The sequence below is a fragment of the Salmo salar genome, chromosome 14 (assembly GCF_965601325.2).
Source record: "Salmo salar chromosome 14, fSalSal1, whole genome shotgun sequence".
NCBI lineage: Eukaryota > Metazoa > Chordata > Actinopteri > Salmoniformes > Salmonidae > Salmo > Salmo salar.
Window position 1 is genome coordinate 10063672 of NC_138304.1, and position 26677 is coordinate 10090348.

At 43.2% G+C, this 26677-nt stretch overlaps 1 protein-coding gene across 1 annotated transcript in view; it reads left to right on the forward strand.

The window, feature by feature from the left end:
- The window catches only part of LOC106568722 (3',5'-cyclic-AMP phosphodiesterase 4B), a 173249-nt gene that overhangs the window by 112754 nt on the left and 33818 nt on the right, over positions 1-26677 (forward strand). The window contains exon 7 of the mRNA XM_014139302.3: positions 9738-9787. Coding sequence (XP_013994777.1) covers positions 9738-9787 — 50 coding nt within the window. The remainder of the gene's footprint in view (positions 1-9737; positions 9788-26677) is intronic.

The window sequence follows — 26677 nt, forward strand, 5'->3', positions numbered from 1 at the left end:
AAAATGACCTCCAGCAGGCCACAAATGTGCATGTGTCTGCTCAAACGGTCAGAAACAGACTCCATGAGGGTGGTATGAGGGCCTGACGTCCACAGGTGGGGGTTGTGCTTACAGCCCAACACCGTGCAGGACGTTTGGCATTTGCCAGAGAACACCAAGATTGGCAAATTCGCCACTGGCGCACTGTGCTCTTCACAGATGAAAGCAGGTTCACACTGAGCACATGTGACAGACGTGACAGAGTCTGGAGACGCCGTGGAGAACGTTCTGCTGCCTGCAACATCCTCCAGCATGACCGGTTTGGCGGTTGGTCAGTCATGGTGTGGGGTGGCATTTCTTTGGGGGGCCGCACAGCCCTCCATGTGCTCACCAGAGGTAGCCTGACTGCCATTAGGTACCGAGATGAGATCCTCAGACCCCTTGTGAGACCATATGCTGGTGCGGTTGGCCTTGGGTTCCTCCTAATGCAAGACAATGCTAGACCTCATGTGGCTGGAGTGTGTCAGCAGTTCCTGCAAGAGGAAGGCATTGATGCTATGGACTGGCCCGCCCGTTCCCCAGACCTGAATCCAATTGAGCACATCTGGGACATCATGTCTCGCTCCATCCACCAACGCCACGTTGCACCACAGACTGTCCAGGAGTTGGCGGATGCTTTAGTCCAGGTCTGGGAGGAGATCCCTCAGGAGACCATCCGCCACCTCATCAGGAGCATGCCCAGGCGTTGTAGGGAGGTCATACAGGCACGTGGAGGCCACACACACTACTGAGCCTCATTTTGACTTGTTTTAAGGACATTACATCAAAGTTGGATCAGCCTGTAGTGTGGTTTTCCACTTTAATTTTGAGTGTGACTCCAAATCCAGACCTCCATGGGTTGATAAATTGGATTTCCATTGATTATTTTTGTGTGATTTTGTTGTCAGCACATTCAACTATGTAAAGAAAAAAGTATTTAATAAGATTATTTATTTCATTCAGATCTAGGATGTGTTGTTTAAGTGTTTCCTTTATTTTTTTGAGAAGTGTATATATATATATATAAATACATTTGCACACACACAAAAAAACGGTTTTTGCTTCGACATTATGTGTGTAGATTGATGAAGAAAAACATTTTATCAATTTTATAAAAAGGCTGTAACATCACAATGTGGAAAAAGTCAAGAGGTCTGAATTCTTTCCGAATGCACACATACAGTGGGGTCTGAAATTATTTATTCTCATTTTGACGCTAAACCCACCACTGGTGTCTGGCCAAAGAGCTTTATTTTCATGTCATCCAATCAATGTAAACGCCTGGAGTTTGCTAAACGGCATTGGCACTTGGATTAGAACTGGTGCTTTGGTCAGATGACATGAAAACAGAGCTTTTTGGCCACGCACACCAGTGGTGGGTTTGGCATCGAAATGAGAATGCATCAGTAGAAAAGAACCCCATACCTACTGTAAAATATGATGGTGGGTCATTGATGTTATGGGAATATTTTGCTTCCACTGGTCAGTGGCATTATGGACTTTACCAAGAACCAGGACATTTTTGCCAAAAGCTGGTTGCCTCACCTTAAACTTGGCCGCAAGTGGATTTTCCAATAAGACAATAACCCCAAGCAAACATCAAAATCCACAAAGTAATGGTTAATACGCCACAAAATCTAAATGTTGCAATGGCCATCGCCGTCTTCGGACTTGAAACCCATTGAAAGCCTGTGGTTTCAATTGAAGAGGGCAGTCTATGAGCACAGATGAAGGATAGCAAGGATCTGTATGGAAGAAGTATCTAAGATCCTTCCCAATGTATTTTCCAACTCAAAACATTTTAGAAAAAGGCTCAGTGCCATTATCCTAACAGGTGAGGTTTTGAAAGGTACTGAAAACAGGAGTGTCAAAAATGTTGATGTTTTACTTGCTAAACAATCTCTTTCCTGAGCAATTTTATTAATATAAAACAATATACACTCGCCAGCCAGTTTTAGGTGCACCCATCTAGTTCCTGGTCGGACCCCCCTTTGCCTCCAGAACAGCCTGAATTCTTCAGGGCATGGATTCTACAAGTCGGAAACATTCCACAGGTATGTTGGTCCACACTGACGCTATGGTATTACGCACTTGCTGCATATTGGACGGCGGTACACCACCGCCACCAGCCTGCACCGTTGACACCAGGCAAGATGGGTCCATGAATTCATGCTGCTTACGCCAAATCATGACTCTGCCATCAGCATGACGCATAAGGAACCGGAATTCGTCAGACCACGCAATGTTTTTCCACTCCTCATTTCTCCAGTGTTGGTGATCGCGTGCCCACTGGAGCCGCTTCTTCTTGTTTTTTGCTGATAGAATTGTATCCCGGTGTGGTCGTCTGCTTCAATAGCCCATCCATGACAAGGATCGATGAGATGCCGTTCTGCACACCACTGTTATCCTCCCCGCTATTTGCCTGTTTGTGACCCGCCTATTACCTTGCATGATTCTTGCTATTCTCGTTCGACCTCTCTCATCAACGAGATGTTTTCGCTTACAGGACTGCCGCTGACTGGATACTTTTTGTTTGTCACACCATTTTTTGGAAACCCTAGTCACAGTCATATGTGAAAAGCCCAGGAGGGCAGCCGTTTCGAAGATACTGGATCCGGCACACCTGGCACCGACGATCATATCTCGTTCAAAGTTGCTTAGGTCACTTGTTTTGCATAGTCTAACATTCAATCAAACAGTAACTGAATGCCTCAATGCCTGTCTGCCTGCTTTATATAGTAAGCCAAGGCCATTTGACTCACTGTCTTCAGGCGCAATCCATCTTCGTGAACCTAATAAACTGTCCGGAGAGTGTAGCTCAGTATTTGAATTATTTTATGCAGTAATTTTTGCTCGTCTTTATTAAGGGTGTCTAATTCCAGACCCCTGTGTGTGTGTGTGTGTGTGTGTGTGTGTGTGTGTGTGTGTGTGTGTGTGTGTGTGTGTGTGTGTGTGTGTGTGTGTGTATATACATACATACATACACACACACACACACACACATATATATATATATATATATATATATATATATTAAACATTTTATTTCACCTTTATTTAACCAGGTAGGCAAGTTGAGAACAAGTTCTCATTTACAATTGCGACGTGGCCAAGATAAAGCAAGCAGTTTCACACATACAACAAGAGAGAGTTACACATGGAGTAAAACAAACATAAAGTCAATAATATAGTAGAAAAATAAGTCTATATACAAAGTGAGCAAATGAGGTGAGATAAGGGAGGTAAAGGCAAAAAGGCCATGGTGGCGAAGTAAATACAATATAGCAAGTAAAACACTGGAATGGTAGATTTGCAGTGGAAGAAAGTGCAAAGTAGAAATAGAAATAATGGGTTGCAAAGGAGCAAAATAAATAAATACAGTAGGGGAAGAGGTAGTTGTTTGGGCTAAATTATAGATGGGCTATGTACAGGTGCAGTAATCTGTGAGCTGCTCTGACAGCTGGTGCTTAAAGCTAGCGAGGGAGATAAGAGTTTTCAGTTTTAGAGATTTTTGTAGTTCATTCCAGTGATTGGCAACAGAGAACTGGAAGGAGAGGCGGCCGAAGGAGGAATTGGCTTTGGGGGTGACCAGAGAGATATACCTGCTGGAGCGCGTGCTACAGGTGGGTGCTGCTATGGTGACCAGCAAGCTGAGATAAGGGGGAACTTTACCTAGCAGGGTCTTGTAGATCACCTGGAGCCAGTGGGATTGGCGACGAGTATGAAGCGAGGGCCATCCAACGAGAGCATACAGGTTGCAGTCAGTGGTGGGTTGTATATGGGGCTTTGGTGACAAAATGGATGGCACTGTGATAGACTGCATCCAATTTATTGAGTAGGGTATTGGAGGCTATTTAGTAAATGACATCGCCGAAGTCGAGGATCGGTAGGATGGTCAGTTTTACGAGGGTATGTTTGGCAGCATGAGTGAAAGATGCTTTGTTGCGAAATAGGAAGACAATTCTAGATTTAACTTTGGATTGGAGATGTTTGATGTGAGTCTGGAAGGTGAGTTTACAGTCTAACCAGACACCTAGGTATTTGTAGTTGTCCACATATTCTAAGTCAGAACCGTCCAGAGTAGTGATGCTGGACGGGCGGGCAGGTGCAGGCAGCGATCGGTTGAAGAGCATGCATTTAGTTTTACTTGTATTTAAGAGCAGTTGGAGGCCACGGAAGGAGAGTTGTATGGCATTGAAGCTCGTCTGGAGGGTAGTTAACACAGTGTCCAAAGAAGGGCCAGAAGTATACAGAATGGTGTCGTCTACGTAGAGTTGGATCAGAGACTCACCAGCAGCAAGAGCAACATCATTGATGTATACAGAGAAAAGAGCCGGCCCAAGAATTGAACCCTGTGGCACCCCCATAGAGACTGCAAGAAGCCCAGACTACAGGCCCTTCGATTTGACACACTGAACTCTATCAGAGAAGTAGTTGGTGAACCAGGCGAGGCAATCATTTGAGAAACCAAGGCTGTTGAGTCTGCCGATGAGGATGTGGTGATTGACAGAGTCGAAAGCCTTGGCCAGGTCAATGAATACGGCTGCACAGTATTGTTTCTTATCGTTGGCGGTTAAGATATCGTTTAGGACCTTGAGCGTGGCTGAGGTGCACCCATGACCAGCTCTGAAACCAGATTGCATAGCGGAGAAGGTGCGGTGGGATTCGAAATGGTTGGTAATCGGTTTGTTGACTTGGCTTTCGAAGACTTCAGAGAGGCAGGGTAGGATAGATATAAGTCTGTAGCAGTTTGGGTCAAGAGTGTGTCCCCCTTTGAAGAGGGGGATGACCGCAGCTGCTTTCCAATCTTTGGGAATCTCAGACGACACGAAAGAGAGGTTGAACAGGCTAGTAATAGGGATTGCAACAATTTCAGGAGATAATTTTAGAAAGAAAGGGTCCATATTGTCTAGCCTGGCTGATTTGTAGGGGTCCAGATTTTGCAGCTCTTTCAGAACATCAGCTGACTGGATTTGGGAGAAGGAGAAATGGGGAATGCTTGGGCGACTTGCTGTGGGGGGTGCAGTGCTGTTGACCGGGTAGGGGTATCCAGGTGGAAAGCATGGCCAGCTGTAGAAAAATGCTTATTGAAATTCTCAATTATAGTGGATTTATCGGTGGTGACAGAGTTTCCTATCCTCAGTGCAGTGGGCAGCTGGGAGGAGGTGCTCTTATTCTCCAAGGACTTTACAGTGTCCCAGAACTAAATATATATATATATATATATATATATATATATATATATATATATATATATATATATATATATATATATATATATATACTGCTCAAAAAAATAAAGGGAACACTTAAACAACACATCCTAGATCTGAATGAAATAAATAATCTTATTAAATACTTTTTTCTTTACATAGTTGAATGTGCTGACAACAAAATCACACAAAAATAATCAATGGAAATCCAATTTATCAACCCATGGAGGTCTGGATTTGGAGTCGCACTCAATATTAAAGTGGAAAACCACACTACAGGCTGATCCAACTTTGATGTAATGTCCTTAAAACAAGTCAAAATGAGGCTCAGTAGTGTGTGTGGCCTCCACGTGCCTGTATGACCTCCCTACAATGCCTGGGCATGCTCCTGATGAGGTGGCGGATGGTCTCCTGAGGGATCTCCTCCCAGACATGGACTAAAGCATCCGCCAACTCCTGGACAGTCTGTGGTGCAACGTGGCGTTGGTGGATGGAGCGAGACATGATGTCCCAGATGTGCTCAATTGGATTCAGGTCTGGGGAACGGGCGGGCCAGTCCATAGCATCAATGCCTTCCTCTTGCAGGAACTGCTGACACACTCCAGCCACATGAGGTCTAGCATTGTCTTGCATTAGGAGGAACCCAGGGCCAACCGCACCAGCATATGGTCTCACAAGGGGTCTGAGGATCTCATCTCGGTACCTAATGGCAGTCAGGCTACCTCTGGCGAGCACATGGAGGGCTGTGCGGCCCCCCAAAGAAATGCCACCCCACACCATGACTGACCCACCGCCAAACCGGTCATGCTGGACGATGTTGCAGGCAGCAGAATGTTCTCCACGGCATCTCCAGACTCTGTCACGTCTGTCACGTGCTCAGTGTGAACCTGCTTTCATCTGTGAAGAGCACAGGGCGCCAGTGGCGAATTTGCCAATGTTGGTGTTCTCTGGCAAATGCCAAACGTCCTGCACGGTGTTGGGCTGTAAGCACAACCCCCACCTGTGGACGTCGGGCCCTCATACCACCCTCATGGAGTCTGTTTCTGACCGTTTGAGCAGACACATGCACATTTGTGGCCTGCTGGAGGTCATTTTGCAGGGCTCTGGCAGTGCTCCTCCTGCTCCTCCTTGCACAAAGGCGGAGGTAGCGGTCCTGCTGCTGGGTTGTTGCCCTCCTACGGCCTCCTCCACATCACCTGATGTATTGGCCTGTCTCCTGGTAGCGACTCCATGCTCTGGAATCTACGCTGACAGACACAGCAAACCTTCTTGCCACAGCTCGCATTGATGTGCCAACCTGGATGAGCTGCACTACCTGAGCCACTTGTGTGGGTTGTAGACTCCGTCTCATGCTACCACTAGAGTGAAAGCACCGCCAGCATTCAAAAGTGACCAAAACATCAGCCAGGAAGCATAGGAACTGAGAAGTGGTCTGTGGTCCCCACCTGCAGAACCACTCCTTTATTGGGGGTGTCTTGCTAACTACCTATAATTTCCACCTGTTGTCTATTCCATTTGCACAACAGCATGTGAAATGTATTGTCAATCAGTGTTGCTTCCTAAGTGGACAGTTTGATTTCACAGAAGTGTGATTGACTTGGAGTTACATTGAGTTGTTTAAGTGTTCCCTTTATTTTTTTGAGCAGTGTGTGTGTGTGTGTGTGTGTGTGTGTGTGTGTGTGTGTATATGTAAATGTTTGTGTGTGTATATATATGTGTATGTGTGTGTATGTATGTATATATTTGTGTGTGTATGTATGTATGTATGTATGTATGTATGTATGTATGTATGTATGTATGTATGTATGTGTGTGTATATATGTATGTGTGTGTGTGTGTGTGTGTGTGTATATATATATATGTATGTATATGTATGTGTGTGTGTGTGTGTGTGTGTGTGTGTGTGTATATATATATGTATGTATATGTGTGTGTGTGTGTGTGTGTGTGTGTGTGTGTGTGTGTGTGTGTGTGTGTGTGTGTGTGTGTGTGTGTGTGTGTGTGTGTGTGTGTGTGTGTGTGTGTGTCTGTGTCTGTGTGTATATATATATATATGTATGTATATATTTGTGTGTGTGTGTGTGTGTGTATATATGTATGTATATATGTGTGTGTACAGTGGGGCAAAAAAGTATTTAGTCAGCCACCAATTGTGCAAGTTCTCCCACTTAAAAAGATGAGAGTCCTGTACTTTTCATCATAGGTACACGTCAAATATGACAGACAAAATGAGGGGGAAAAATCCAGAAAATCACATTGTAGGATTTTTTATGAATTGATTTGCAAATTATGGTGAAAAATAAGTATTTGGTCACCTACAAACAAGCAAGATTTGTGGCTCTCACAGACCTGTAACTTCTTCTTTAAGAGGCTCCTCTGTCCTCCACTCGTTACCTGTATTAATGGCACCTGTTTGAACTTGTTATCAGTATAAAAGACACATGTCCACAACCTCAAACAGTCACACTCCAAACTCCACTATGGCCAAGACCAAAGAGCTGTCAAAGGACACCAGAAACAAAATTGTAGACCTGCACCAGGCTGGGAAGACTGAATCTGCAATAGGTAAGCAGCTTGGTTTGAAGAAATCAACTGTGGGAGCAATTATTAGGAAATGGAAGACATACAAGACCACTGATAATCTCCCTCGATCTGGGGCTCCACGCAAGATCTCACCCCGTGGGGTCAAAATGATCACAAGAACGGTGAGCAAAAATCCCAGAACCACATGGGGGGACCTAGTGAATGACCTGCAGAGAGCTGGGACCAAAGTAACAAAGCCTACCACCAGTAACACACTACGCCGCCAGGGACTCAAATCCTGCAGTGCCAGACGTGTCCCCCTGCTTAAGCCAGTACATGTCCAGGCCCGTCTGAAGTTTGCTAGAGAGCATTTGGATGATCCAGAAGAGGATTGGGAGAATGTCATATGGTCAGATGAAACCAACATATAACTTTTTGGTAAAAACTCAACTCGTCGTGTTTGGAGGACAAAGAATGCTGAGTTGCATCCAAAGAACACCATACCTACTGTGAAGCATGGGGGTGGAAATATCATGCTTTGGGGCTGTTTTTCTGCAAAGGGACCAGGACGACTGATCCGTGTAAAGGAAAGAATGAATGGGGCCATGTATCGTGAGATTTGCCCTTCCATCAGCAAGGGCATTGAAGATGAAACGTGGCTGGGTCTTTCAGCATGACAATGATCCCAAACACACCGCCCGGGCAACGAAGGAGTGGCTTCGTAAGAAGCATTTCAAGGTCCTGGAGTGGCCTAGCCAGTCTCCAGATCTCAACCCCATAGAAAATCTTTGGAGGGAGTTGAAAATCCATGTTGCCCAGCGACAGCCCCAAAACATCACTGCTCTAGAGAAGATCTGCATGGAGGAATGGGCCAAAATACCAGCAACAGTGTGTGAAAACCTTGTGAAGACTTACAGAAAACGTTTGACCTGTGTGATTGCCAACAAAGGGTATATAACAAAGTATTGAGATAAACTTTTGTTATTGACCAAATACTTATTTGCCACCATAATTTACAAATAAATTCATTAAAAATCCTACAATGTGATTTTCTGGATTTTTTTTCTTCTCATTTTGTCTGTCATAGTTGAAGTGTACCTATGATGAAAATTACAGGCCTCTCTCATCTTTTTAAGTGGGAGAACTTGCACAATTGGTGGCTGACTAAATACTTTTTTGCACCACTGTATATATATTAATATATATATATATATATATATATATATATGTGTGTGTATATGTGTGTGTGTATATGGTGTGTGAGTATATATATATATATATATATATGTTTGTGTGTGTGTGTGTGTATATATATGTTTGTGTGTGTATATATATATGTTTGTGTGTGTGTGTGTGTATATATATATATGTGTGTGTTTGTGTATGTATGTATGTATGTGTGTATATATATATATATATATATATATATATATATATATATGTGTGTGTATATGTGTGTGTGTATATATATATATATATATATATGTGTGTGTGTGTATATGTGTGAATATATATATATATGTGTATATATGTGTATATATGTATGTGTGTGTATGATGTAGATAGGGGTCTGAAACAACCACTGTCTGTATGCAAGGCAAAGTGATTGTATTGTAAATACAAAATCCTAAAAGCGAAGTCCTCAAGCTAATAACTTTTGCAAACACGTGATAATAGAGTTTTAAGAGCTGAGTTTGAGTGACAGACCATTGAAGTGGGTGATTGACTGTTGTATGACCAGCAGACATTGAGTCAATATTGCCACCCCCCCCCCCCCCCCCACACACACACACACACACAGATATTAGCATTACCACAGGACTGATACTTAAATCCCATGATAATGAACTATATTTAGCTATATCAAAGTATGTGTGTGTTTCCTCGCAGGTATGCATTTGTCCATGCACACATGTATGTGTACGTGTGTACAGTGCCGCACTGATATCCAGTGTTTCTCTCCTCTCTCTTCTGTGTTTTTAGGAGGTCACCGGCTGCCCCACAGCCTCCTGTAACCAGAGTCTGTCTGTCAGGTGAGCTCTTTGATAAACTCAACCTATCCCCTTAGTCACATTATGTTGAGTTCACATTCAAAGTATGAGTATGCATTATTATGCTTGCTATAACCGTTCATAACAGCTTGTTTCTGTTTATAGCAGTCTGCGAATGCTCAAAAGGCTGTAATGCTTTCATTCATAATGCACTATGCCTTTGTAATGCATAACACATAGCTGGTCATAAAAAGTGTCAACTTTTTTCCACCAAAGACACACAGACAGGGAGATTGACAGATGAATAGACAGAGCCAAAGGGGTAGGGTTGGAATGTAATTAAGCAATAAGGCACAAGGGGTGTGGTATATGGCCAATATACTGTACCTATATTCTTAGGCACGGCGCACCGCGGAGTGCCTGGACACAGCCCTTAGCTGTGGTATATTGGCCATATATCACAAACCCCTGAGGTGCCTTATTGCTATTATAAACTGGTTACCAACGTAATTAGAGCAGTAAAAATAAATATCTTGTCACACCCGTGGTATACGGTCTGAGATACCACGGCTGTCAGCCAATTAGCATTCAGGGCTTGAACCACCCAGTTAATAAAAACATTTATACAATGGGTGGGTTTAGTCCTGAATGCTGATTGGTTAAAACCGCATTCCAGCCGGTGTCTATTCCACAAGTTACCACCGGCTAAATCTATGATGTTAAAATGGCTATTTTGTTCCATCTGACTGCGCAATCCACTGTCTCATCAGACCAGCCAGGCAATTTATAGACTTAATCTCCACTATAAAAATCATCTAGACATTATCTCACATTTCTTTTAGACTAACATTTCATTTTCAACAGCGGAGATTTGTATAAACCTTGTTGTCTGTCTCTCCAACATTTGCAACATTGTTTCAATATTTAAATTCGATCTCCAGCTGTCACATAGTAATAAACGTGTTAGGAGTTGGGAGTCGGGATGAGACAGACAGGCTGGCAGCTTCTCAGCCAGTCGAAATCAAGAATCAGCATCATTTTATGGATATATACAGTGATTCATCCTTTAAAGGTTGCAGCGTACTGCAGCATGGCTTGCATGGTGCCGCATAATTCTATGGCACGTTATTTAAGTGTCAGCCATTGTAACCATTAAAGCTAGTTAGTGCTAGTTTGACCACCAAACGGCATATTTGAGAAGCATTTGATAGCCTTCAATAGTGGCTGTACTAGAGAATTTAATATTTTTTTGTAAGAACATAGCATATGGGACTGATTCTAAGAAATTTTGCTTAATAATTTGCTTAATATTATGGTGTTTCTATTCCAAGAAAAACAAAAAACCCGCTGTACAACATGACGGTCGGGAGTAGGCTACAGTACTAAGAGCATAACATTACTACACCCTAATTGTAGTCTAACCAATACCCAAATGGAGATTCAGTGAAAATAAAAATCTCATTGATTTATCAAGACCAGTTCCCATGCTTGTCTCAGAGCAGCGCGAAATGGTGCTAAAATTGTTGACCACAGCGGGTAGGCTATTGCTTCAAATCCTACTGCTTCTAACTTCAATATGCTCTTTAAATAAATAAGACCTACACCACTTCTAACAGCACATTACTCAACACTAGTGAGACTCATGTCGCCAACGGTAGGCCTACAGTATATCGCAAAAACCGCCAATAATTACATATGGGTCTCCTGTTGGCGGCCGGCATGGGTATCGAACCTGCATCTGTAGCAACGCATTTTGCTCTGCGATGCAGTTTCTTAGACTGCTGCGCCAATCAGGAGGGCTATTATAATACTGTACATGGTGTCCATATCACGTTTCAGGTAAGACCCAAATGCAGACTGTGTTGAAGTAACAATGTTTATTACAGAAACAGGGGCAGGCAACGGGCATGTCAAGGCAGGCAGAGGTCGATAATCCAGAGAAGGGGCAAAGGTACAGGATGGCAGGCAGGCTCAGGGTCAGGGGCAGGCAGAGTGGTCAGGCAAATGGGCTCAGAGTCGGGACAGGCAAGGGTCAAAACCAGTAGGCGAGAAAAAGAGAGACTAGGGAAAAGCAGGAGCTGAGACAGAACGCTGGTTGACTTGACAAACAAGACGAACTGGCAACAGACAAACAGAGAACATAGGTATAAGTACCCAGGGGATAATGGGGAAGATATGCGACACCTGGAGTGGGGTGGAGACAAGCATAAGGACAGATGAAACAGATCAGGGCGTGACAGTCCAGGTCAGGATAACCAAAACATTTATTTAATAAAGACTATCAGAAAGAATATTGGTACTTATTTATTTTGATCCAAAGCCATGAATGAGTGAGTCACTCAGCTTTATGTAGGTGCCAGGCTATATGATTGTGCCATCAACTTCATAATATATAATGATATTTGAGGTTATTTCATTTTCAAATAAACAAAAGTGAGCAATTGTAATCTGAATAAATGCCAAAATAATATTTGTAAAGGCCAAAACATTTATTTCTGTTTTTAGAGGGAGAAAAGCGCTGGGCCAATTTTGTGTCGCCCTATGGGACTCCCAATATTTCTGTAATTCAGTGATATTTATTCCCATAGTAATTCGTTATGGATCCGTAACTAAATAAACATCTGCATTTTGAAAGAGTATGTTTATCATTATTTTATTAACAAAAGCATAAAGATGCTGATTAAGAAATACAGTATTGTACAGTATATGCTTTTACATTTGGATAATAAAGCATGTTTATTACTGGTGCAGTCTGACAAGTAAACATAGCCTACAGTACATACTGTAGTAAACATGGGAAAGTGCCTAATTCCTTGCATAAGGGAGGGCAAGCCATGTCCAGACTTTCTCGGTGACCTGAAGTACTCATTAACTCTGTCTTTAATGTTTTTTCGGGTTGCTTCAGTCATGGACAGAAACTTCTGAGGCACAGTATGATAAGTGATGAACACCCGGAGGTTCACGAGTAAGCAACATTTGCCTCGGGATCCATCCCAGTTGGTATTCTGTGCCCACTCATGGTATCGCTCTTCGGTTACACATCCTTGGAATAGCAAAACAGCATAACGGTCCGAACGGTCCATGCTGTGCCTGGTGAGCAGTTGGTCAAGTTCTGTTGTCAGAAGAGGAATGGAAATGTCAGGGTGAACCGACGACCTGACGAACCCGCCAGGTATGTTGACTCTGCCTGTCGGAGGGGGAGTTCCAGAGCTCACAGGTGTGCCTGGCATGGATTGAGACTCCACCTTGTTCCTCGCCCTCTTCAACGTGTCGTTCTCCGCCTGACTCTCCGCCAATGCGGCGTGGCTCTGGACCAATGCATCAGCTGTTACCCGTATCTCTGCCCTCAGATAATGTTTCTCTTTCTGCTGGTCTGCCTTCAATGACTCGATCTCAGTCTTCAAAGTTTGAATCTGATTCATGTGCACCTTCATCAGATGAGTAGAATGGTACCGCCCTGAGCACCCATCGATTACAGTGGCCTATGATAGAAACGGTAGATCAACTAAGAATTAAAAGTGACTCCAACACACATGCTGCGTACACATAAGAATCTAGCAAAGCTGACCGCTTTCTTGGCAACCATGCGTTTTTTCGGTGCGGCCCGTTGTTCAGCCCTTTGTCCACTGATCTCCACGGATGGTTGTCGGCATGGTTGTATGCTCTGCATAAATGCATTCACGTTTTTAGTACACAATAATTCGTTTTTTATTTTAATTTAATTTTACCTTTATTTAATTATCGATTTTATTACACAGTATGTCTACACATTGCTAGGCTATATCTTTTTTTTTTTAAATGCACTGTAACAAATACTTTTGGTGATCCTCTCAGCTCCGGCTCATTTTCAAGTCCTCTCGTGGTTACGGTCTTAACCCTGGAATGGGTAGCATCATAGAAAGAAGCTGGCTTGATGAAAACAATGTCCATATCGTCTTCTCTTTGGTCACAATGTCATTTTTTTTTTAGATAAACAGCTTGTTTTTGAATGGTAACTGTGTTAAGGGTGGAGTTTGGGGCGGGGTGAGGAGTACTGGAAAGGTGTGACTTTCAGCTTACAATAGGCCATAAGTACACAGCAGATCGCCGATTGTCCTCACTTTGATTATGCTGTAACAACATACTGTAGCACCATGACCAGGATCTCTATTCATTTAAGTGAGCAGATTAGAGCTTTCAGGTGAAATGGAAAATCTACTGGAGACATTTCAAAAATACTGTTAGACTTGGGGATTTTTGTCACTGACCGTGCTATTCGCAAGTGTAACACTTAAGAGTACTTAAGCATCGAATACATTGCAAGTAGGGGGATGTTCACACCTACAGTAGCTGGCCTATAAAGAGTCTATTGTCCTGTTAATCAGGCTACAAGTGTTTGAAAACCTGTTTTCAAACTAGCTGTCCATCACTATTGTAAATAAAAACTCAGCATCTTGTTTACATCTTGTTTACATTCTTTATTGTAAGCTCAATGTCAAATAATTTGTATCTACCTTTCCAATTACTTTTAGAGTTTGGGATTTACAAATGTGTGCTTTTCATGTAATTTTTCGTTAAATCCAGTTCGGATTTAAGTTTCACTTTTGACTGACGCCTTTAGTGAGAGGTTTAATATTTAATAATATCTGCCCTCCAAATTCATATCTAAGGGGCATTTTTCACGCCATTATTAGTTACATTGTTTTAGTTTGAACGTGCAGACTGGCACTAAGAACGGTGGGGACGTTTCCCTAGTCCTTTCCCCATGGGCTAGGTCCGTCTCTGTGCGCAGCTCTGCGGCCCATCCCGTGCCCCCTGCCCAAGTGCCTTGAACCTCGCGCGCCCACCGCTATTTCAGTGGATACAGCTGGAAAACTGCAAGGCAATCCCATTGTGCGCCACTCGGGAGCCATGACCAATATATATTGTCCTGCTAATAACAGGGTTAATAATATCTGTGAGGACTACACCAGGCGGTGTCAGAGGAAGGCCCTAAAAATTGTCAGAGACCCCAGCCATAGACTGTTCTCTCTACTACCGCATGGCAAGCGGTACCGGAGTGCCAAGTCTAGGACAAAAAGGTTTCTCAACAGTTTTTACCCCCAAGCCATAAGACTCCTGAACAGGTAATCAAATGGCTACCCGGACTATTTGCATTGTGAGCTCCCCCACCCACCTCACCTTTACGCTGCTGCTACTCTCTGTCTATCATATATGCTTAGTCACTTTAACTATACATTCATGTACAGTACATACTACCTCAATTGGCCCAACCAACCAGTGCTCCCGCACATTGGCTAACCGGGCTATCTGCATTGTGTCCCACCACCCGCCAACCCCTCTTTTACGCTACTGCTACTCTCTGTTCATCATATATGCATAGTCACTTTAACCATATCTACATGTACATACTACCTCAAATCAGCCTGACTAACCAGTGTCTCTATGTAGCCTCGCTACTGTATATAGCCTCGCTACTGTTATTTTTCACTGTCTTTTTACTGTTGTTTTTATTTCTTTACTTACCTATTGTTCACCTAATACCCTTTTTGCACTATTGGTTATAGCCTGTAAGTAAGCATTTCACTGTAAGGTCTACACCTGTTGTATTCGGTGCACGTGACAAATAAACTTTGAATTGATTTGAGAATATCCAAGGGGATTTTATATAATTCTAAATTAATAATAATCGCTTCGTTTAAAAAAATAACAATATTTTGGAGATAATTTCATTTTCAAATAATGTAAAATGAGTGAGAAAAAGGCCATTCTTGAACATGGGGTGAGACATTGTTAATAATTTGTAAATAAAGCCAGATTGTTTTTAGCGGGAGAGAAACCAAAAACCTACAGTCATGTCATGGGTCTCCCAGTCGAGGCATTGAACCAGCATCTGTATCAACACAGCTTGCACTGCTATGCAGTGTCTTAGACCTCTGCGTCATTCAGGCGCTGTACAACGTGACCGGTCGGGAGTAGGCTACAGTACTACAGTAAGAGCAAAATAATCCTAACATTTCCACACCCTAATTGTAGTCTAAGTATCTCTTAGAATAAAAACCTTAGTGTAACAACAGTTTTAGTAAGTAATACTGAAGTCGTGCACAATTATCAGTTTCTATTTAGGTTTATGTTGCCCATTCATTGCCAGTTAGAGACACAGTAGCGCCTTGGGACCCAAAAGCATAATCAGTGCTCTAACTCCCCCTTGTGCTGGTCTGGAGCAATGTAGTAGTGACGCAGGGTACCGTACTAAACCACAAATTACCTCTAAGTCCCGCAGCATAATCGCAAAACCTTTAGTGGAGCAACCACTGTACAAAGAACTATCAATAGAAAACAGGTAAAACGAAACAAAGTGCAGCTAGTTTGCTTTTTTTCCAGCTTCAGTTTGAAGTGATTGTGTTAGCTGTGTTGTTGGCTCTGAACAACAGTGTCCTGACGAGAGAGCACATTTTCTATGCCAGTCGAAATTGTGCATCATTAGCTCATTGATATGGAATTATCCAAGTAGATGTCACTAGAAAACAGCTTAAATGCAAATGCAGCTATTTTGCTGTTATTCTTGAGGGACTTTTTGACATGAGTTAGCCGTAGTTGTAAGTTAGCCGTAGTTGGCTAGCTAGCAAACAAGGGATAAGAACGCTGGGTCACATCTCTGGAAACTGAACCGATAGAACAAACGACCAGCCGGCTTGGGGAGCAACCCTAAATTTGTGTAGGGACTATATCTTGTGGAAGGACGAAATAGTATGAATACATTTATCAAAATTACATTTATGAAAATATGTAAATCATTATTTGAATATGATGGTAACCTGTTGTATAAAAGTGATAATTCCCTTGAAGCCAGTGTTTGGAGGCCCCTTGCCAATATGTCCTCCAAAAGCCGGCTTATCGGGCATTATCACTTAAGTAGACACTGGGCATAAAAACAAACGCCCCTCCAGAACCGGGTTCAAATTGTATTTGTTTTCCTTTCAAAGATTTTGTGCGATTTATTTAGCTTCCCTGGCTCAATAGAACCAATTGAATCATTCCAAAAGTGCAAACTCTGCCCATCTGACACTCCAGACTGGTTTAAGCAAATGTTAATTTGAAAGAAAACAAAACTATTTGAACCCAGGTGTGCTCCCCTCACAGCTGAAGGTGCAATAATGCCATTATCATCATCACAGGAATGAACCGTGATGACTAAACAACAACGCCAAAAATATCCTTTTCACTGATGTCACAAGCAGAGAACGATGAGATAGAAAGAGTCTGAAACTGATAGGCGAAGAGGCTTCTCCAGCCATCCCAGATTGATAACAGGTGGAGGATGGAAGGAATGAATGAAGGAGAAGGGGTGGATTCCTGTTTCGCGGGTCCGTCCAAGTTCACTGACCTCAGGATGGCCTGCATACGGGCCCTCGGCACTTCCTATCACCACAAGAGTAGACTTGCAGGGGAAAAAATACAAGACGATTGAGGAGTTTTGCATTGTCCTTCCTGCACGTGCAGAGGCAGGAACACATACAAACACCCCAACTTTGTGGGAAATGGACAGTACAGTAAATGGCATACAGTAAATAAAATAAATACAACGATGTAAGTACAGATACTGTGCACATACAAAAATTAAAGCTTACTGTATGTATGACACACCAACACTGTTTAAGACTAGTAAGGACACAATCAAATCTATCTAGTTGCATTTAGAATACATTCACTGATGTGCTCCTCTCCAAATGTTGGTGATTTGGCACATTTTACACTCCATTAAATCGGCATCCGTCACTCTTCAAACCTCTACTTAAATGCCTTTTTAAGTACTCAACAGCTGACATCAACCTAAGTAACGAATCATTGCTAATACTGATTTGAACCATAACAATGAACAAGCGTGTCAATAGGAAAGAAAACCTCACATCCTCCCATTGCTATCCAGCTCTTTGTCTTCTGTTTGTCAAAGCCAATAGAATTTCCATGACAGGAAACGGCGAAGGAAGGGAGAACAGATTTTTCCTGTTTTGCGTCTGTGTTTTGTTAGACGAGACAGTAGTCTTTCATTTAAGATCAACGTCATGGTGGAAAAGGATACCTGCGTTTTTCCGGTATTTGCTCAGTGCATATCACTGCACGATGCATTAAAGGAACCCTCAAGAGAGAGCGGGAGCAGGTGCTGGAGTAAAGATGGAGTAATGAATAGATGAGCATGTGTTGAAAGAGAGCTGGAGTAGAAAAGAAAAGATGGTGAGACAGAGAGGGAGAGAGAAAATAATAGAGAAAGACAACAGAAATGTGACCTTCCTGAGAATGCATGAGGCCAACGGAAACCAGGCTCTCACCACAATAAACAAGTGGACAGCCAGAAAGAAAGAGAACCATGCCAAATGAAATAAACAGGAGAGAGAGAGAGAACTTGACCGGTCCGGTGTCACTAGGTTAAAGAGTGGAAGAGAGATGGAGGAGGCCCAAGTTTTCAAACCAATCCAAATCAGATCAGTAGCATCACTGCGTCACTGGGTGCTAGTTTACAATGTTGCCATTACGAGGTAATGCGAGTGGATTGTGAAAACAATCAAAACAATCTTTCACGTCCGCACGTGTTTTCTGAGTGGATGCTTCACGCCGAATCTTGGCCACATCCCACCAAGCCGCTCATATCAACAACACTGTATTAGATTAGAGGCTTTTCGTGTGTATTAGTGCATTGGCGTCTTGATAAAAGCAATTTTTTCCAGGGAAATACGCAGTTCTGACGTCTTTTGGCGGTCAACGATCGGTATTCGGTAATTAATCTTTAAAGGCTATCACTGGGCGTCACAACATGTAAACTAGTTGGGGTATACATGGCTGGTGGTTGGGTCTGAAAGCATGAAAGGGGAATGTGGCTCGATGGCTTGTTAATCTTCTTTAGAGGGGATGTAACGTTTTAACTGACTCACTTTGAGCAGCCTCTCAGAAAATGTATGTTTACTGTACCAGTGAATGTATGAATGGGACCTTTATGGATGTTTATACAGTGTCTCTGTCCTTCCAATGTCCATACTAATGTAGGATTATTTTATGAGAGTTATTATTATTTCCTTTCACTGTTGGTTTTTTCCCCAGAGTGTTGAACCCTTGCAGGAATCTGTGTTTATATCTCTGCATACTCTGTGTCACGTCCTGACCATAGAAATATGTTATTTTCTATGGTAGAGTAGGTCAGGGCGTCACGTCCTGACCATAGAAATATGTTATTTTCTATGGTAGAGTAGGTCAGGGCGTGACAATGTAAAAATCTGTTGTTTTGCCCCTGAACAAGGCAGTTAACCCCACTAGGCTGTCATTGTAAGTAAGAATATATTCTTAACTGACTTGCCTAGTTAAATAAAGGTTAAATAATAGGAAAATGTATTAAAAAAATATATGAGATGGAGGTTTTGGCTATAGAAGGGGAATCTCTGATCTATGTCCCTAAATGGCTGCCTGCTTGTCAGTAGAGTGGCCGTCCTCCCCTCCAAAATGGAAGGCATCAAGGTTTGGTGGCCAATACCTGCCACCAGTGTTAGCTGCAGTCAAGTGCTAGCTGTTGTCCCAGGCGCACAGGCAGGTCTGGCACCAGCGGCCAGAGATTTGGAGTCTGGGCTTAGCCCCTGAAAAGGTCCAATCTGACGGCAAGGGGTTTACCTCTGAACATTATTGCTACTATACCATCCGCAAGGGCACCGTCCCTGACAGGGTTGTATAGGTATAAGTGGCGGGCGTTCCAGCTTTGGTGCCAAAATAAAGGAATTGTTCCTTTTCAGAGCTCTCTGGTGGACATTTAAATGTTCCTACAGGTGCTTTTTGACCAGGGCCGTTCATTCTCCACCCTGAAGGTGTATATGGCAGCTATTTCAGCAAGTCATGTTAGAATTGATGGTGCAACTCCAGGGGCTCATCCCCTGGCGGTGCGGTTAAAAAAAAAATCTGGGCTGTCTCAGGCCAGTTTTGAAACCTATTGCACCCCTTTGAACCGATGAAGTTTGTGGATCTGAAGATCCTCTCCTACAAGACAGCCCTGCTCGTGGCTTTGGCCTTGGCTAAACGCGTTGAAGATCTCCATGCATTATCTGTTCACCCATCCTGTATGAAGTCCGTCCTTGGTGACTTTAAGGTGACGTTGTGTCTTAATGCGGCCTTCGCCCCTAAGAACATGACTATCACCTACAGGTCTCTAGCTTTTGAGCTTTTTCCCCTTTTCGCGTCCTCTGGGCGTGGTTTAAAGGTTTACCTGTAGGACACGTTTCAAACTCATTCCATGGAGGGCTGAGTGTCTGCAGGTTTTCGCTCTACCCTTGTACGTGATTGATGAATTAAGGTCACTGATTAGTTAGGAACTCCTCTCACCTAGTTGTATAAGTCTTAATTGGACACAAATTGAAAGGAGAAATCAAAAACGTCCCGCCATGGAATGAGTTTGACACCCCTGCTGTAAGAGATATTTGTGCTGCGGCGAGTTGGGCATCTCCACACACTTTTGTGAGGTTTTATTGCTTGGATGTCACTGCCCCCAGTGTAGCACACAGTGTGCTTACAGCTGGACAGGAGAAGGTCAATAGGCAGCATGCAGACTGCACAATACCCAGGTGCCGCAAGTTTTCCTGTCGGGTTGGAACTCTGGGTGGTCTGCCGTGGGCCATTACATTTGGTGTACACGGGTCGGCTTGGGGCGTGATTTCATGTCCCCATAGCTGTGTTGTACCGAGTTGACCGACTGAAAAGGAACTTACAGTTATGACTATAACTACTGTTCCCTGAAGGAGGGAAACGAGATACAACCCGGAAACACACACCCAACAAATATTTTCTGACGTTCATCATCAGTTCAGTTCATAAACTAAGACTCATTTGATGGGAGAATTCGATAAGTCATTAAGTTGATATGCACAGTATGTTTTACAATATCACATTGCAGTTGGTATAAGATTTAAGGATCCAAATGTCTCTTGGGAACCAGTGGAATAGGTGGACTTTTCTGGCCCGCCCAGAAACCACATCGTTACTTTTTTTGTAGTCCGTCAACTCACAACCACTAGCATTGTTGATTGTGTCTCTTGAGAGTTTATAAGTGCAGCTCAATCTCTTTAAACTATCAACACCAACAGTCAAGTTTGATTGACGCCCTCCCCACCACACACACACACACACACACACAACCCCCAGCCTGAGGCCCTCACAATGCATTAGGGAGGCTGCTGGCACGGGCTGACTCTAGGGATGGGCCGCAGTCAGCTTTATGGGTGTGCTGACGTCAATAACATAATTCAAATACTAAACCAGCTGCATGCTTCCAGCCCTCAGGATCCCTCTACTCTGGGCTAGACACAGGGAAAACACGACATGGATTTAACATTACACGATAGGACTGAGTAACACTGACTAGCAGACTAGCACTCAGTGACGGAGTGATGCTACTGATTTGGATTGGTTTGAATTCTTGGGCCTCCTCCTTCTCTCTTCCACTCTTTAACCTAGTGAGACTAGACCGATGTCAGACGTTAGGCACATACACAATTAGTTGCATTGTTTGTATTTAGTTGTTGTATTGTTTTATACATCATTGTATTTTTTATTGGTGTGACTGTCCTTGTGTATCAGTGTTTTGTTACTTGTCATGTTTTGTGGGGGGGGGGGTTTGATCCCAGGAAGAGTAACTGCTGCTTCTGCAAAAGCTAATGGGGATCCAAATAAACAAATATGTCTGGTTTCAAGTTTAAAAACGTTGCAAGGTTAAACCTTTATATGTGTCTTTTCATTTTCATGCTGTTATATTATGTATCTGGTTGTTCTGACAGCTTTGCCAGTGCAAATAGCACTGATGGTGGACTATCCATTTAAAAACCTCTTAAGGTTTTTAAATTTTCACCTAAAATGACATACCCAAATCTAACTGCCTGTAGCAAGGATATGCATATTCTTGATACCATTTTAAAGGAAACACTTTGAAGTTTGTGGCAATGTGAAATTAATGTAGGAGAATATAACACATTAGATCTGGTAAAAGATAATACAAAGAAAAAAAACTGTTCCAAAAAAATTGTTGTTCCATCTTTGAAATGCAAGAGAAAGGCCATAATGTATTATTCCAGTTTAGGCGCAATTTAGATTTTGGCTACTAGATGGCAGCAGTGCATGTGCAGAGTTTTAGACTGATCCAATGAACCATTGCATTTCTGTTCAAAATGTTTTATCAAGTCTGCCCAAATGTGCCTAATTGGTTTATTAATACATTTAAGTTCATAACTGCACTCTCCTCAAACGATAGCATGGTATTATTTCACTGTAATAGCTACTGTAAATTGGACATTGCACTTAGATTAACAAGAATTTAAGCTTTCTGCCCATATCAGATATGTCTATGTCCTGGGAAATGTTCTTGTTACTTACAACCTCATGCTAATCACATAAGCACACGTTAGCTCAACCATCCCGCGGAGGGGACACCGGTCCTGTAGTGGTTTTAACATGGGCTTCCTGCTAATTATTGGCTGTTTCAACTTGTCAATTATAAATGATTTTCAAACAAGTTGTATTTTCTAGCAGTTTGAATTGAGGTGTGTTCTGCCTCCTCATTAATTCACATAGAAGTAGTCCTTTTCAGCACTGTGGTCAATTAATGTTTAGGCTTTACTGAGCCGGACAAACTTCTCTCTTCGAGGAGAGCCCACACGCTTCCCAAATGTTTGCACAGATCAAGTATGCATGAATTGGAACATTTTCTGGCTGGCCTTCCTTGTTGTTTTCCTTACAAATAATAACTTTGGACACGTGTGCGTCCCTATCAAAGTAAGTTCCTTATTTTATGTATATCGTGTTGTCGTTTCTACTGTAGGCGCATACAGTATGTATGTATGGAGCATAATGTATTTACAGTTTTATTCACATTTTCAAGTACTGGTGACAAATAATGCATTCTGATTATTGCATAGATTGTAATGGACACCTATGATGTGTGTAAAATACTTTTTTGAAGGTTGCACTGATTATAATGAGCTAATGCTAAGCTATTTGCCAGCTATGTGTGGCGCCATGTTTTTGACATTATACAATGATTTCTGGGTGTCACGTAAACGTCTGTCAGACCAAAGATGTTATAATAAGGTGAAGGAATGGTTTACCCATCGTTCGGGTAAACTGTGAATGAAGGGAAGTGAACGATCATAGACAACACACACCCTTCAACATGCATACTATCAACAGACTAGAAAGTGTTTTACTTAATTATTTAGATCAATGGTGAGCTCACCCGTGATGTGATTCATTATAAATAGTAATTGTTATTAGCTAATTCATATTGTAGTTTCTGTCAGCCGAGAGTTATAAAAAATATGACCATTTACGTCAATCTTACGTCAATTTTTCCTCAGTTAGCGCTAGGACAAATGTAGCCTACATTTTCCAGTTTGGATGATCGTGTTATGCCGTTGCTACTTCTGTGAATGTCTGAACATTGCATCCAAAAAATAAACTGCTCAAATTTAGGACTTAACTTTGTAAGGACTGTGTTTGTGCTAAATGTTTCTATGAAAAAACCGTGTGGCCAGCTCAAATGCTGATTGTTGCATCAATCGAAAGTGGATGTTCTAAATAAGCTCTCTAATCCCACCTGTTTGTGCATACACTGCAGGGACCACTGTAGAATGATCACACCCGTTTGTTGGTACGAGTGAAAAGGTTCATTCCGATTTTTCAGGGGGTGATGCAGCACCCTTAACACCCCTAAGTTGTTCTTTATAATGCTGAAATAAATGTCCCCAAACCCCATAAATCACACACTCACAAACTGAAAATGTGTGTACATTGTGCAATCAATTGGTGAGAGAGAAACCTAAAATATTATTCATTTGTACATATCCGCTGTAAACATGAATTGCGGCAAAGTTGGTTCCTGTTTCAGTCACGTCTTTGGTCACGTTGGCGTGGGTCATACAAAACACCCTAATTATTGGTTGACAATACAGCCTCCCCCAATGCAGGTGATGGCTGTAGGATGAAGTTGGTGAAGAGCAACTGCCATAGAGATATTGACATCTGTACCATGATAGCGTCTGTGACAGCATAAGGCAGCGCCATTGAGGCTACAACCTATAGGAATTCCCATCCAGTTGACTCCTTTAAAATGGTGAAAGCATTCTGGAAGCCCTCAATGGTTCTGCCCAAGCTAAAACAGCATTTTGGCCACTATCATTCTCTATGGCAACTGCAAAAACCTGCAGTCAAAACTTCATGACCTTTGTTCATGCAGTCGACATGTTGGTGCAAGTCAGATTTTTCTCGGCTCGTACAGGACCAATAAAAGCCAAGTACACTCATTTGGTGGGGGGAAAAAAACGTAAAAACAAATAATAATTCTAGATTTGTTTTTAAAGTTGTGATTTATCAGGAAGTAGTGCAGCACCCTCAGCCCCCCCACTTCCTGCGGCTACGGGAATACACCGCTCTGTTTCAGTAACCTGTCTGTATAACCTGTTTTACATTCCACTATGCAATAATCTACCTCTCATGACGTAGTTTACAATATAAAACAAAAGGTGGATGAGAAATGTTTTGTGGGGCCCACACCCATGGCAAACTACGCACACAGTCACGTGTGCGTTTGGGTTTTTGGGCAAGGAATGTGGTTGTTCATAAAGTTTTGGCTCATTGAGTTATCTCATTTTACAGAGTTATGTGTCTTGTGGCTGACCAACTTTGGTGGGAAAGGGCCTACTGACACAAACAATTACACACACACAAGCATACTGTCACGGCTGTTGTAGGAATAAGAGGACCAAAGTGCAGCGTGTGTGTCGTTCCAAATTTTATTTATACCGTGAAACTATGCAGTACATAAATACACTGAATGAAAAAAGAAAAAAAACATGATGCAGAGATGAACACATACACAACTCAAAATTAATCACCCACAAAACCCAGGTGGAAAAACCCCTACTTAAGTATGATCTCCAATTAGAGACAACGAGGACCAGCTGCCTCTAATTGGAGATCATCCCAAACAAAACCCCAACAAAGAAATACAAAACTAGAACCTGAACATAGAAATAGAAAACATAGGGGAAAAAACTTACACAGAGTCCTGTGTAACACAGAAGAAGACCACGATATTAGCCAGCTCTATATCGCCATGCTGGAAGGATAGCTCCATGTGATCTGACCACGAACCCAGATCCACACCTGTATCCTGCAATTCAGACTCCGCTGAGGTAAAGGTACCTAGGGGAGGATCCCTCTTTTCATTTACACCATTCTCGACAACCGAGTGTCTTGACTGTGGGGAAAATACTATTTTTATTCAGCTCACACGTGGAGGACACAACACTCTTACCACCGTGGAACTTGGGGTAGAGACAATGTGTTTAAGTGCCGATGTTTGCCTGAAGCCCGGCCCACATTGGGTTCGGGGGCTTCGGCTACCAGTGATGTAACCCGATTGGCCATGCCACCTCCCCTCTCATCGTGCTAGGTTCGCCACGGAGGGACCAGCTTTTCACTTCACTCTTGGGAGTAAAATGTTACGTGTGCCAAGCAGACTGGTGCTGCTCTTGTGGAACAGGACAAGCAGGAGCAGACTTGGGGGTGGACCCGGAAGCCAGGGCAGCTCGCTAAGCCACTCTGTCTGCAGACCCTCTAGAACAGGGATGGGCAACTCCAGTCATCACGGGCCAGAGTGCTGCCACACTTTTTCCCCATCCCTAGCAAAATAATTAAAGTAATTGCATTCGAAACTGAAGATCATAATTAGTTGATTATTGGAGTCAGGTGTGTTAGCTGGGGCTAAAGTTTGACACCAATCAGGCCCCCGAGGACTGTCAATCCCTGCTCTAGAAGACGATGCCGCTGCAGCAGCAAAGGTCCTCAGAGGAAGGAAAAAGTGCAGCCTCCTACTTCTTTTTATCCTCAAAACGAGACAAACAACCCCGTAGGAGAAATAGGCCCGTCCGTGTACAACTGGCCATACCACCACGGTAGCCCCCATGCTTCTCCAGACATGCCTATGTAAGAATGCTGTTCATCGACTACAGCTCAGCATTTAACACCATAGTACCCTCCAAACTCGTCATTAAGCTCGAGACCCTGGGTCTCGACCCCACCCTGTGCAACTGGGTCCTGGACTTCCTGACGGGCTGCCCCCAGGTGGTGGGGAGGGTAGGAAACAACATCTCCACCCCGCTGATCCTCAACACTGGGGCCCCACAAAGGTGCGTTCTCAGCCCTCTCCTGTACTCCCTGTTCACCCATGACTGTGTGGCCATGCACTACTCCAACTCAATCAAGTTTGCAGACGACACTACAGTGGTAGGCCTGATTACCAACAACGACGTGAGTGTGGTGTCAGTAAAGTAACCTCACACTCAATGTCAACAAAACAAAGGAGATGATCGTGGACTTCAGGAAACAGCAGAGGGAGCAGCCCCCTATCCACATCGACGGGACAGTAGTGGAGAAGGTGGAAAGTTTTAAGTTCCTCAGCGTACACATCACGGACAAACTGAAATGGTCCACCCACACAGACAGCGTAGTGAAGAAGGCGCAGCAGCGCCTCTTCAACCTTAGGAGGCTGAAGAATTTCGGCTTGTCACCAAAAACACACAAACTTTTACAGATGCACAATCGAGAGCATCCTGTCGGGCTGTATCACCGGCTGGTACGGCAACTGCTCTGCCCACAACTGTAAGGCTCTCCAGAGGGTAGTGAGGTCTGCACAACGCATCACCGGGGGCAAACTACCTGCCCTCCAGGACACCTACACCACCCGATGTCACAGGAAAGCCAAAAAGATCATCAAAGACAACAACCACCCGAGTCACTGCCTGTTCACCCCGCTACCATCCAGAAGGCGAGGTCAGTACAGGTGCATCAAAGCTGGGACTGAGAGACTGAAAAACAGCTTCTATCTCAAGGCCATCAGACTGTTAAACAGCCATCACTAACATTGAGTGG